At 43.7% G+C, this 13085-nt stretch overlaps 1 protein-coding gene across 2 annotated transcripts; it reads left to right on the top strand.

Annotated features, from left to right (window-relative positions):
- ppp2r2ca (protein phosphatase 2, regulatory subunit B, gamma a) lies at positions 1–9316 on the top strand. Of its 2 annotated transcripts, none has more exons than XM_017425787.3 (10): positions 1–427; positions 1003–1196; positions 2160–2257; positions 2358–2532; positions 3493–3605; positions 3806–3983; positions 6528–6692; positions 6816–6985; positions 8205–8296; positions 8446–9316. In XM_017425787.3, exons 2-10 carry the CDS (start codon positions 1133–1135, stop codon positions 8735–8737), a joined length of 1347 nt encoding a protein of 448 aa, XP_017281276.1. In that variant the 5' UTR covers positions 1–427; positions 1003–1132; the 3' UTR covers positions 8738–9316. The 2 variants fall into 2 exon arrangements, with proteins under 2 accessions (XP_017281276.1, XP_017281275.1); XM_017425786.3 differs by having other exon boundaries at positions 6–423.
- The last annotated feature ends 3769 nt before the right edge of the window (positions 9317–13085 follow it).

Genomic DNA, 13085 nt, shown 5'->3' with positions numbered 1-13085 from the left:
AACAATAATGCAGCCCCATGTGCAGCCAAACATGGCCTGTTAGACCTGACTCCTCTCTTCACAGACTGGCTCCCTCTGCCGGTCGCCTCCTCTCCCCACCACCTGCAGTGGGTGGCTCCACCAGTGACAGCTGGGCTGCGATTGGCTCCTCCACGAGGAGGCTGCCATGACACAGTGGATGCTGCACAGAATCCCGTCCTCAGCATCGGCAGCCAGCGGTCCTCCGTCCTCCTCGCTTGTCCCTCTCTCTTTCTTTTTTTTTGTCCTCCTCCTCCTCTCCGTCTCACCTCCTCATCCCACCGCCCTTGCTCTCTTGTCTTTCCTCCCCCTGCTCCCCTCCCTCCGACCGACACACGCCGGGGCCCCCCGCTCGACCACACTGCAGCAGAGGGACGTGGACAAACAGCGGCAGCAGGCGGACTGGTAGGTGAGCCGAGGCCTGTTTTTTTCCCCTCCCCACCTTTCCTGCAGCAGAGGCAAGACGCCGCGTTCTCCTCTGATCTCCGTCAAGGACTATCTATCTGAGAAGTGTGTGTGCGTGTGTGTAGGTGTGTGTGTGTGTGAGAGAGAAAGAGGGCAGGGAGGACTACCACACCCTCAGATCATTGACAGCCACTGGCCTTATTTTTCAGAATGGATGTTGAGGGAAGGTTTTTTTTTTCACCGTCATGCTGCATTTATCTCTGTTGGCGTATGGATCCATTTTCTCTGCTCGAGCTGGTTCTTACCTCGTTTCCACCCCACGGTGCAGAGATTTGTACCAGCACAGACTAGGCCTTCTCAGCGCATGTGTCTTTGCCAACAGGGAAACTAAATGTGTAATTAAGGGTCCATCATTTATCAACAACTCTCACTTTTTGTCTCCATCATTAGGCTCCTCATCTCCTCTCCTCGTCCTAATTCAGTCCCTATCCCTCCTCCCTCTCCCTTCCTTCCTTCCTTCATTCCTTCCTTCCTTCCTCACACTTCATCTTCTTCTTCCTGCTGACTGGTTTTTCCCAGGATGCCTTGCTTCAGGCCGCTACAGTAGGCCCCAGCAGCATGGGCGGAGCCTGGGCGGGAAGAGAGATCACTGATTGGACCCTTCCCCTCAGGACGGGAGTGGTGGCGGGTCACCCTCCTTCAGCTTCAGATGGGCGAGGACGCTGAGAGCCAAAAAATCAACCACACCTTCCTGCGAGACTACGTCACCGAAGGTGAGTCGGTCCGGCCCACGGGGACTCCAAAACAATAGATGGTGCATAGACGCACTTTACAATCCAGTCTGATACAATATATGATAAGATGTGATGTGTTACAATACAAGACACTTTATGGCTCCCTTAAGGAAACTTGTTTCAGTTAAATCCATAAATGAACCAAACGAGCTGCACATGTGGAAACCCCATGTTGTCACGTCTTCAGTTACCATGCGAAACACAGATTTTTGCAAGATGTTTCCAGAGTGATTAGGGCACATTTTTCAGCATGTTTATGTGACCCCAAGTGGTCATGTAGTTTGCCACGCTGGAGGTGAGTGGCATTGACAATGGAGCTGCCAGGAAGTCTAGCGTCGGTCACCGTGGTTCTCAACCTCTTCGCGTAAGAGCACAGCCCCGTCGCTTGAATGTTGAACGTGTTCAAAATATTTTGCGCGACCGACGATTCGCCTTCACTTTAGTCTCAGAGTCATTGAGGGCGTCGCCAACCCGTCCCAACAACGTTAGGGCCGTTTCTAGACGCCTGGACGGGAGTTCTGATCTGACAGAAAACATGCAAGGCTGGTGTCCATGTCTGAGCGTTCTGGGCGTTCAAACTTGGTCACAAACTCTGAGAGTTTGGTGAAACTGCAACAGAAAAGGAGCATTATTTTCTTGGAATTCTGAGTCTCCAACTAGTCGTAGCCCAGTGAGATCCAACCTTAATCAGGAAACTCATTATAAGGTCTGAAATGTTACTTTTTACAATCTGAAGCAACGCCGCAATGTTTTAGGTTCGTTGTTTGTAGTTCAAGGTTGCTGGAAGCAGACAAGACACTTTGCAGTGATCCGGTACTGGTGTTCACATTTAGGTGCTCTCTGCTTTATGACATCTTTGTCTGTGTCTGCCCTTTCAGACTACATGTCTTTATTCCTACCTAACTGCTTCATATTTCCCTTTCCTCCTCTTCCTCCTCCCAGCTGATGTCATCTCTACAGTGGAGTTCAACCAGACAGGGGACCTGCTGGCCACAGGGGACAAAGGTGGCCGAGTGGTCATCTTTCAAAGAGAGACCGAGGTCGGGTCAACTTCAGACCATCTCAGTTTTTATCGTGTGTCCATACACCGGGTGAAAAGGCATTGGCTGAAGGTTGTTGGGTTTTTTTCACTTTCTTTAGTCTAAAGGCGAGTCAGAGGAGGCGGGGGACTCGGGGGAGTACAATGTCTACAGCACGTTCCAGAGCCACGAGCCGGACTTTGACTACCTGAAGAGTCTGGAGATCGAGGAGAAAATCAACAAGATCAGATGGCTGCCGCAGCAGAACGCAGCACACTTCCTGCTCTCCACCAACGGTGAGAAACAACTGAAGACCCTACTGGTTTCCACCAGGGATTCTGTTTCAAACGACCCTGGGAAAGGACTCGGTAACACTTACAGACTTTATTAACCTCTACAGCACAGTGCTTTTATTATAATCACGCATGATACGAAAAATGGGTCTCGAGTTGGTGAAGAATGTAAACGATATAAGAAAATAGTTTTCTTTTGATAGCTTAATTCACGACAATTACTTATCGGAACTTAAACTGTACGTCCACTTAAAACAGTGGTGTCCAGTTCTGGTCCTGGAGGGCCACTGTCCTGCATGTTTTAGTTGTTTCTCTGCTGTGACACACCTGATTTGAATGACTGACGGATTAACAGGCCTCTGCAGACCTTGAAGACCTGATGCAGAACAGGAAAACAGCTAAAACATGCAGGATAGTGGCCCTCCAGGACCAGAATTGGACACCACTGACTTAATAAAATGATAGTTCCCGATTTGTGAAATGAGGCTCTGTGGAAATGTTATAAGCAATACATATCTTACCTGTTTCAGATAAGTCTTTAAAAGATCTCAGTTTGGAAAAAAACAGTTTTTTTTTTCTGACCAGATTGATGAGCTAATGAGTAGCCTGAGCGAGACCAAAGCCAAAGTAGATTGCTTCAAACAATTCCAGTCACAAACATTTCATGAAACAGGCCTTGGTTCCTCTAATACTAGTCATTAGCTCCCCATTAAACTCCATTTTCTCAAGCTGAGGTTATTCAAAGAGCTATCTACAACAGGTAAGATATTAATTGTTCATAACTGTTCCAAAGAAGCCCACTTCAAACAATTTCTGTTGTTGTTTTAAGTGTTTCCACATCAGGTGTGAGGAGTATTTTTTTTATTATTTTTAACATTTGTAAAAGCTGTTTCACTCCTCTGTGCTGGAAGTTTGGTCTGATGTAAACCCACTTTCCTGATGGGAACTATTTGATCGTCGCAGATAAGACCATCAAACTGTGGAAGGTGAGCGAGAGAGACAAGAGGCCAGAGGGATACAACCTGAAAGATGAGGAGGGACGACTTAAGGACATCTCTACCATCACCTCTCTGAAGGTAAACACACACACGCACAGTAACACACTTTAATTATGTTCAGTCATCTATGTATCAGGTTCATGTTCAGGGAGCCAAAGCGTTTGCCTCTGTTCATTTTGTGGCCGTTGACTCTCACTCTTTTTCTCTTTCTGGTTAAATTTTCATCCTGTCTTAATTCTTCAATTGATCACATGTTGTTGTTGTTTTTTAAATCTAAGGTGCCAGTGCTAAAACCAACAGATCTGATGGTGGAGGTTCGTCCCAGGCGGGTGTTCGCAAACGGTCACACGTACCACATCAACTCCATCTCCGTGAACAGCGATGGGGCGACCTACTTGTCCGCTGATGACCTGCGCATCAACATGTGGCACCTGGACATCACAGACCGCAGCTTCAGTATCCTTTTGTCACCATGACTTATTTCCTTTTTCATCCCACAATGTTGTTAAAATCTTAATCTCGATGTCACGATCATCAGACTTCCTCTTGATTTTTGTTTGCAGCTTCATCTCGTTTTAGAGGAATCTTCTCAGATATTGGAAAAATGTTAAATTCCCAAACTGCACTGAAGAAATGGTAGGGGAGGGGGTTCAGGTGGAATAGTGAAAAGCTATTTTTTCCAACAACAACAACAACAACAAAAATCTTCAAATAGAAACAAATAGAAAACATCACATTCTTGTCAGGAAGTAATTTCATTTATTGCTACGCCATGTTTTATGCTAGAGTTTAAAACTAAGATCATCTTATGATGAGAAGTGACTGGGTTACAGTCATTTTGGTCTTCTTCTTCTTTTCTTTTTCAGGGATCGCCACAGCGAGTCATCCTCCTCCATCTAACTCTGTCTTCTGTGTCCTCTGTCCTCACTCCAACTACCTCCATGTCCTCTCTAACTGCATCCATATATCTCCTCTTTGTCTTTTTCCTGGCAGCTGCATCTCTAACATCCTTCTACCAATATATCCACTGTCCCTCCTCTGCACATGTCCAAACCATCTCAGTCTGGCCTCTCTAACTTTATCTCCCAGTCCTTCAACCTGTGCTGTACCTTTGATGACCTCATTCCTAATCCTGTCCATTATTGTCACTCCCAGGGTCATTTTGGTCAAACCTTGTAGATGATGTTACGTGCCATCTCATGTTATGTGTCAGCTCTCAGAGTATGTGTTGAGTGTCACGCTCAGCTACTACCACCTCTACATTTTAGCCCACTAACTGTAAAATTGACTGAGTTATACCTATTTATATATTTGCTAAGATCGGTTAGCTGTGGCAGCCAGCTTACACTGAATTGACTTCAAATGTTGTAGACGTGCATTTAGTGATTACTGTGTGAAGGTTTTACCCAAATCCATGGTTCATGAGATATTTTGCTAACAGACTTCAATAGTTAAGGGCAAAGGTTTACAAACCGACATTGCGCTGATCTGTTATTGCTCTGAGTATAAGCTCAGCTTTCTGCCGCACCAAATATTAGCTCAGTGTCTGTAAATCTGACTGAGTTGAGCTATTTCTGTTTTCTAAGCTCCATTAGCTGGGGCAGCCATCTCAAATAGGGCTGACTCCCGAAGTTAATCCGTTATGGATGTGCATCCAGTGCTTGCTTACTTTCTGCGAGTTTCATTCAAATCTGTTAGATATTTTGCTGACATGACTGAAAAAAACAATCACGTGCGCACAGTTCTTTCACCACCTGTGGTGGGCGATAAATATGACGGAATAATAAATAATCCAGGACCAAAGAAACTGTACAAGTGTGACTGTGTTGGACTTGAGCACAAGAAACCTACCGTGTTGATTTAAGTGTAGCAACAACAACAACAGAACTATACTGATTAGGAAAAAACGATATATGTGTGTGTGAGATATATAGCACACGCGTCAAACTCAAGGCCCGCGGGCCAGATCCGGCCCTCTGTAACATTTCATCTGGCCCCTCATTTAGATTTCATTGGGTTCGGCCCTCTAGTCTGGGACAGATCGAGTCTCGGATTCTTATTTTACTTTAAAAAAGTGAGCCTAATTAGTAAAGTTTTCTCTTGACAGTGACTTCGAAGCCAACAATATATAGTTTTAATTTCTGTATGATCAGGTTTTTGTTGATGGCTTTTCAAAAACATTTTATGTTTTAATGTTAAAAAATTCATTTAAAAGCTGAGTGAGGCGTAAGAAATGACAGCTAATGATGAGCTTTTTGAAGTTTGATCTATTTGTCTGTGTTCATTAAAGTTTGTTTGCTCTAAATTCTGTATAATCTGTAACTGGGAAAAGGTAATGGATATTTCTATATGAATGAGTTGACATAATACATTTAAAAACAAGGTTAATTTATGTAATTTTTAATAAATATTGATCGTGATTGGCCCTTGGCTAAGACCAAATTTTTAATTTTGGCCCCCTTGCGTCACTGGGTTTGACACCCCTGATATTTATCATAGAGACACTGATAATAAATACTAGTAACAACTGCTGCTGTGCATATTTTACAAATGAAACTACTTTTACTTCTGCCACTAGCAGCATAACCCCTTTGTTCAACATATACAGTAGCTACCATGCAAACTACGAACACCCGAGGTTGAATTTATGTTCTGATTAGAGCGCCGCGATCCGTCCCTGAGTGTGTTTTCAGCACAGGCTGGAGCATGTTGTTAAGTGGAGGCTGACCTAGAAAATCAGAGGCATCTGCAGAAGACTAGTTTGAATAATTCACTTTCTGCTGAACCACACAGGACTACTGAAACCCAAATAGAACAAAGTGAGGAGCGTGTATTTGTGTCGAGGGCTGGTTGGGGTACGTTGTTTGGTTTGTGATTCAAGGGTTGGACTAAACAAAAAAAAAAAAAAATCTTCATAAGATTCCTCTAAAATCGTGCATGTTACTAAATGTAACCTGTGCACCTTTGTGCTTTATGTTCCTTGATGGAGCTTCTTCCCAGACATCGTAGACATCAAACCCGCCAACATGGAGGACCTGACGGAGGTGATCACAGCAGCAGAGTTCCACCCTCAGCACTGCCACCTGTTCGTGTACAGCAGCAGCAAGGGGACCCTGCGCCTCTGTGACATGAGAGCCTCGGCCCTCTGCGACAGGCACACCAAACGTGAGCATAGAGTATAACAGAATGTGAAAAATATAAAGTCTAAATAAAAAAAAACAATAAACATTTCAGTTTATTTGTTTAAATATTTAAAGAAATGTACCCTTGGCCTCCGTGTTGAAATAGTTTTTGAGGAGCCTGAAGACCCGGGGAGCCGCTCCTTCTTCTCAGAGATTATTTCCTCCGTGTCGGATGTCAAGTTCAGCCACAGTGGACGCTACCTGCTGACAAGAGATTACCTCACCGCCAAGGTGTGGGACCTGCATATGGACAAAGGCCCGGTTGAAACCTATCAAGTAAGGCAGCACTACCTCCAGGTTGGGGCCCTGCATTACAAGTACTACGCCAATTCTGACAATGTTGGTACGTTGTGTAAAATGTAAATAAAAACAGAATGCAATGATTTGCAGATCTCATCAACCTATGTTTTATTCACAGTGGAACACTGTGAAACAGATCACATGTTGACACTAAAAAAATTGTACCATTTAAAAAAAAAAAAAAAAAAAGAATTTGATGGCAGCAACCCATCTTAAGGAAGTTGGGACAGCTCCATGTTTCCCTCTGTGAAGCATCATCTCTTCTTTGAACATCAGTCTGTAAACATCTAGGAGCTGAGGAGAGCTGCTGCTGGAGGTTTTAGAGGGAATGTTGCCCCATTCTGTCTGATATAGGATTCTAGCTGTTCAGCAGTCCTGAGTCTTCTTTGTTTCATGATGCTTCAAATGTTTTCAATTGGTGAGAGATCTGGACTGCAGGCAGGTCAGTTCAGCAGCTGAACTCTTCTACTATGAAGTCCTGCTGCTGGAATGGATGCAGTCTGAGGTTTAGTATTGTCTTGCTGAAATATGCAAGACCATAGCTAAGAAAGACGTCTGGATTGGAGCATATGTTCTAAAACCTGTATGAAGCCTTTATAGAGCTGTAAGCTGCCCATGCCAGAGGCAATAATGCACCCACATACCATCAGAGAGGCAGGATTTTCAACTATGTGTTGATAATAGGCTAAATGGTGTCACTTTTCTTTAGTATGGAGTACGTGGATTCCAAAAAGAATGTCAAATTTTGCTTTGTCTGAACAGTTTTCCACTATTTCATATTTTGAATGAGTTTTATCCCAGAGAAGGCGAAGAAAGGGGTTGCTTTGCAGAAATAAATGTTGCCCTGCCCCAACTTTTTTGAAATGTGTTGTTACCATCAAATTTAAAATGTCTTTTTTTTCTGTTTTCTTTTTTTAAAAGGTACAATTTCATAGTTTAAACATTTGGTATGTTTGCTGTGCTCCATTGTGGAAAAAATATGGGTCATAAGATTTGTGTATCATTGCATTCTGTTTTTATTTACATTTTCCACAACGTCCCAACTTTTCCGTTGTCGGGATTGTATAAATTTTGTGTATTACACTTGACAGGAAAGTGTCAGAAATAAAGGTAAGCCTGAATAGGCATGTTGATGTTAATGTTGGGCTCTGATTTCACCCCAGAAACTAACATGGACTATTTGCTCCATCCTCAGGTCCATGAATACCTGAGGAGTAAGCTGTGTGCCCTCTATGAGAATGACTGCATCTTTGACAAGTTTGAGTGTGTCTGGAACAGCTCAGACAGGTAAGTGGTGAAAAAGGAACACCTTGATGGAGATCTGCTGCTCACTGCTGTCCTCCTAATCCCCTGCCTTTGCCATCATCTGACATTTAAATCAATGCCAGAGACCAGCTTTGCACACATCACATCCATCTCCTTGTCCTCTGTTCCAGCGTGATCATGACGGGCGCGTACAACAGCTTCTTCCGGATGTTCGACAGGGAGACGGGTCGAGGCGTGACCCTGGAGGCCTGGCGGGAGAGCAGCAAGCCCCGGGCCGTGCTGCGGACCCGGCGGGTGTACACGGGTGGCAAGCGTCGCCGGGGCGATGTGGGCGTCGACAGCCTTGACTTCACCAAGAAGATCCTGCACATGGCGTGGCACCCGTCTGAGAACATCATCGCGATAGCAGCCACCAACAACCTGTACATCTTCCAGGATCGGGTCAATGCCGAGGGGCAGTGACCGGAGTGGGATGATGAACACGAACACGTGGTGCTTTTTATTAAACCGTCACAGAAACCCGAAACGGTAACTTGGATATATTTGAATGTTTTAAGCAAAGCATGAGGAGCTGAGAGCCTTTTTAGGAGAAGATTAGGTCACACCATAAAGAGATTCAGCCTCTGGAAGATGGATTAATTCAATTCCAGGACTACTTATCAGCGTGTTCGATCACTGAGGAAGAAATACTTTTGTCACACTGAGATGGACTGACATCTCCAGTGGCCATCAGGACTTGTATTTGTTGCACTCCCACTTTTTGAAGATGTTTGTGTAGTTTTCCTGTCAAAGGGACGGTGAATGAGGTGCAGGGACACCTCTCCACCTGCAGTGACTCAGTGCTGTTAATCCCACCATGTCGCACCACTCACTACTCATTGCACACAAAGCAGGAAGTGCTCGGCACCACCAGGGAAGAAGTGTTGGGAGACTACAAAGCGTACGACTCTCGAGACGACTGGATGGCCAGACCGCACATCTACATCAAAGCATTTATAAGGCGGACTGGGATGAGCGTAAATCTATTCACAACATCCATTCCCCCCCNNNCACACACACACTCTGCTGCTGAACCTCTCCTTCAGAGCAGTGCTCTCGGAGAATGCACGCATACTTTGACGCATAATCTTTGCCCTGTTTACCTAGGAAACGTAGCACCGACGACACCGACGCAGTCTTTCTGCTTTAAAACATGAGGTTTTTCCTCTACTCCTACCAGAAACGTCTACACTCTTTTTACAGTAAGTTGTATATATGCTGTGTTTTTTTTTTTTTTTTTTTTTTTTTTTTTAATTGTACCTTTTTGGTTTCTGGGAGCGAACAGGTTTTGCTTTGTTGGATTTCTTTGACGGGAGGGTTCTGGAAATCACAATATATCAGATATTTTTCTGTAGCAATACACGCAAAGCTGTTGGAAAGAGAGGGCAGGGTGAATTGTGTTTATTACGACACTTTGGTCCCTGATTCACTAAAAGTGTGCAGCGCCTGGTTTTAGCTCTGACTTTTGCCCCCACTGTCTGCACTGTATTCACAGAACAAGTAGCACAAATTACATAGCAGTGCAAACACACCCCTTTTTTGATCATTGATGCATCCCTTTATTTTTACTTAACCCTCTGGAAGCCCTCAAAAGCGAGGGAGACGAAGGGAGGTAGAGAAGCCTTTGTAACTTTGGATCAATTTTCAGCCGAGGGTTAATAAATAAAAGTAAAAAAATATGTTTCCCCTTCCCCTGCCCTCAGCACGGTTGTTGACCCAGTTAAATATGTGTCATCTGTAATGTGCAACGAGGACAGGTCTTATTTACTTATTTAGGGTTCTGTTTGTAAACTTCTGGATGTGAAGCACTTTCTGTTGAAATGTCCTGGAATCGTAACGTTTTATATTTTGAATGTAAAACAGCAACAACAGGGTTTTATGCACTTTTCTTACCATTTGTTTGTAGATACAACAATGTCTGGCGCTTATCACTGGATGAGAGGATGGATTACAGCATACTTTTCCTGGCGTACCCGCAGTCTGTCTGTAAAGGCAGCGGTGCAGCAGATTGCTCCTCTTCCTCTGTTTCTCCTCCTGAGACACGAACACTGCCAGCACTCAGGAGAGGCTAAATATTTTAGGCTAAATGTGTGTCGTAAACAGTGCTGGTCCGTGAGAATTGGGTGCTTTCTTTGGCAGTTGTTCTTATTAATATGGGTGGGTTTTCCACTAAATATTACATGCATTAAACCTCATTTAAATGTGGGCAAAAGCCATCAGTGTAGAGAGGCAGGATTTAGTTGGCAGCACACTTTCAGGCGCACATCTCCTTTTGCAAAGGCTTTCGTGAATCTGGACTGCTCCTGACTAGAAATCTTTGCTGAGTCAGAACCTGTGTTTTGTCAAAGATTCCTTACATTTTGTAGCGACAGCATCCTTTTATATTTAAAAAAGAAAAAAAAATAGTTCAAATCCAGGCTGATTGGTGTTTAAACGTAAATATGTAAAAAAAAACAAAAAAAAAAAAACAAACTGAACTGCGTGCAGAAATAAAATGAGTCTTGTTCATTTTCTACTGCATGAGCACATTTTAATAAGGGATCTCGCAGTCGCAAATGAACTTGCACATTGTTTTTAAACGAGAACCCCCCGATTCAGCTTATCAGAGATGTGACGTTTGTGTTTGTAGAGTGTTTGAGGGTCAGCGGTGATCGTCAGTGCAATAGCTCATTATGTACATCGCTACAATGTCCGCTGTGTCCAGACGATACTATAATGTGAATTTATCATTATGTGTCACAGGTTGTATTTGCCGTACCATATACCTCGCAATGCCACATGCTAATCATGTACTGCTGTGAGGTGAGGTCTGTGTTGGACTGCTGCTTCTAGCCTGGGATGCTTTCTTCCTAAAACAATAAATCAGATCTGGGGAAGTGAGTTTCTGTAAAAGGTTCGTGAATGACGAATATCTTACCTGTTGCAGATAAGTCTTTGATTTATTTCTGAGCTGACTGACGAGCTAACAGCTAGTTTGAGGCCAAGACCAAAGCACTGACAAAATTGCACGGTGGTTCATGCAAATGCCATTTTTTTAAACATCTAAACCACCGTCATTTTTGGTTAGACAATTGACAGCAGCAGCAGCTAGCTGTAGCGCTTCATTGGCCACTTGGGCAATCATAATGTTTCTGCCAGAATAACTGTGTAATGTGAATTTGTCAGGGGTGGAGAGGTTTATAAATCAACTTTAGCAAAAAACCGCTATGAAAGGTTTGAGGTTGGAGTTGTTTTAAGATGGCAGCAGTCCCCTTTGCTCTTGACCCCGTTTGGGCTAGGTGTTAGCTCACAGTATATTGGACCTGTTTATTTGAAATAGAGTTCAATGCTGACCTTATTGATGAGCTAACAGCTAGTCAGATTGTGGCCAAGGCCGAAGTGGATTACTGCCGTCTTAAAGCAGCTCCAGTCTGATTCATGTGAACGCTGTTTCATGAACCTTTACTTGCCCACTGATTTCACATTACACACTGAGTCTGTCAGAAATATTCTGATATATCTGAAACAAGCACCTCATGCTGCTCCAGAAGTGCTACAGCTAGCTGCCACCTGTTTGTTTATACTTGCAAATAACCATAGATTTAATTGTAAACGACTATGTGATGCATAATTGTTGGCAATATAAAGGTTTCTAAAATAGCACTGGCATAAACTGCTGACTCTGAAGATAGTTTTAAGACAGCAGCAGCAGCAGCCAGACAAGCTAACAGCTAGTCTGCTCTAAAAGGCTATCCACAACAGCTAAGATATTGTTCACAACATTTATAAGAACTATTTTTTTTGTATCTGATCTATTGCTTTAAGTGACCTGGATCCTGACTGGTTTGTTGTAAGTGGTCTAGATCAGTGGTTCTCAAACTTGGGGTTCGGGAACCCACTGTAGGTCATAAAGGACCAAGTGAGGGTTCCTCAAATAATCTCCAGACATCAAATTATATGAAAAAAAAACAAGGTTCCTAAGGTTCTCCTGCTGTTATTTTGAAGCTGAAAGGTTTGGGAACCATTGGTCTAGATGCTGACGATAACCGATGGAGTTACAAAACAAGTGGGGCGTCTCCTTGTCCCTTTTTTCATGAAACATTTCCCACATGTCTGTTTTCTCCTCACCTTTCTTCTTTTTGCTGTAAAAGCAGACACAGACTTGGGCTAACTGGTTCGCCGTAATCCGACACAAACGTGTTCGCACAGCGACGCGCCTACTTCGGCACCGTACGGCGCTCGGGCCCTCCAGCGGCGAACTGCGTTGTCTCGCCCTCACCATCACCACCACCACACACAGCAGGGGGAGGGTGTGTGTATTCAGGACCACAGCAGCTGCAGCAGCATGTTGTCATTACTCAAAGCTACTCGCGTGTATATCTATCATACTTTTAAAAAAAAAAAAGAAAAGTCAAATCTAAATGTATCAAAACTTTACTCAAGTGAGATGAACGAAAGGAATGTGCATTAATAAAATAATATACAAACATCACAGAGAAGTTTTGGACTTTTATTATGCTCCACATTAACTGCACCGTAGTTTCATACCTCAGCTATCAGCTTGTTTTTTTTCTGCTTTATGTATTATATATCAAAGGGAAGATTGTCCAGATTTGATGTAAACGTTTTACCGTGGCTAAAGAAAGAATAGATGTTTGTTTACACCACAGACAATGTGAAAAGAACAGCTGTGTGTGACAAAAAGGTTGTGAGGATCTGGGTTTTGGTTCCGCCCTCTGGGCGGCGCCACTAATTATTGTTCCACAGGTGTTCCTCATACCACTGATGAGAC

This window comes from Kryptolebias marmoratus, linkage group LG3 (assembly GCF_001649575.2).
Source record: "Kryptolebias marmoratus isolate JLee-2015 linkage group LG3, ASM164957v2, whole genome shotgun sequence".
NCBI lineage: Eukaryota > Metazoa > Chordata > Actinopteri > Cyprinodontiformes > Rivulidae > Kryptolebias > Kryptolebias marmoratus.
The sequence above is the reverse complement of the archived record's forward strand: the minus strand, read 5'-3'. Positions and strand labels throughout refer to the sequence as shown.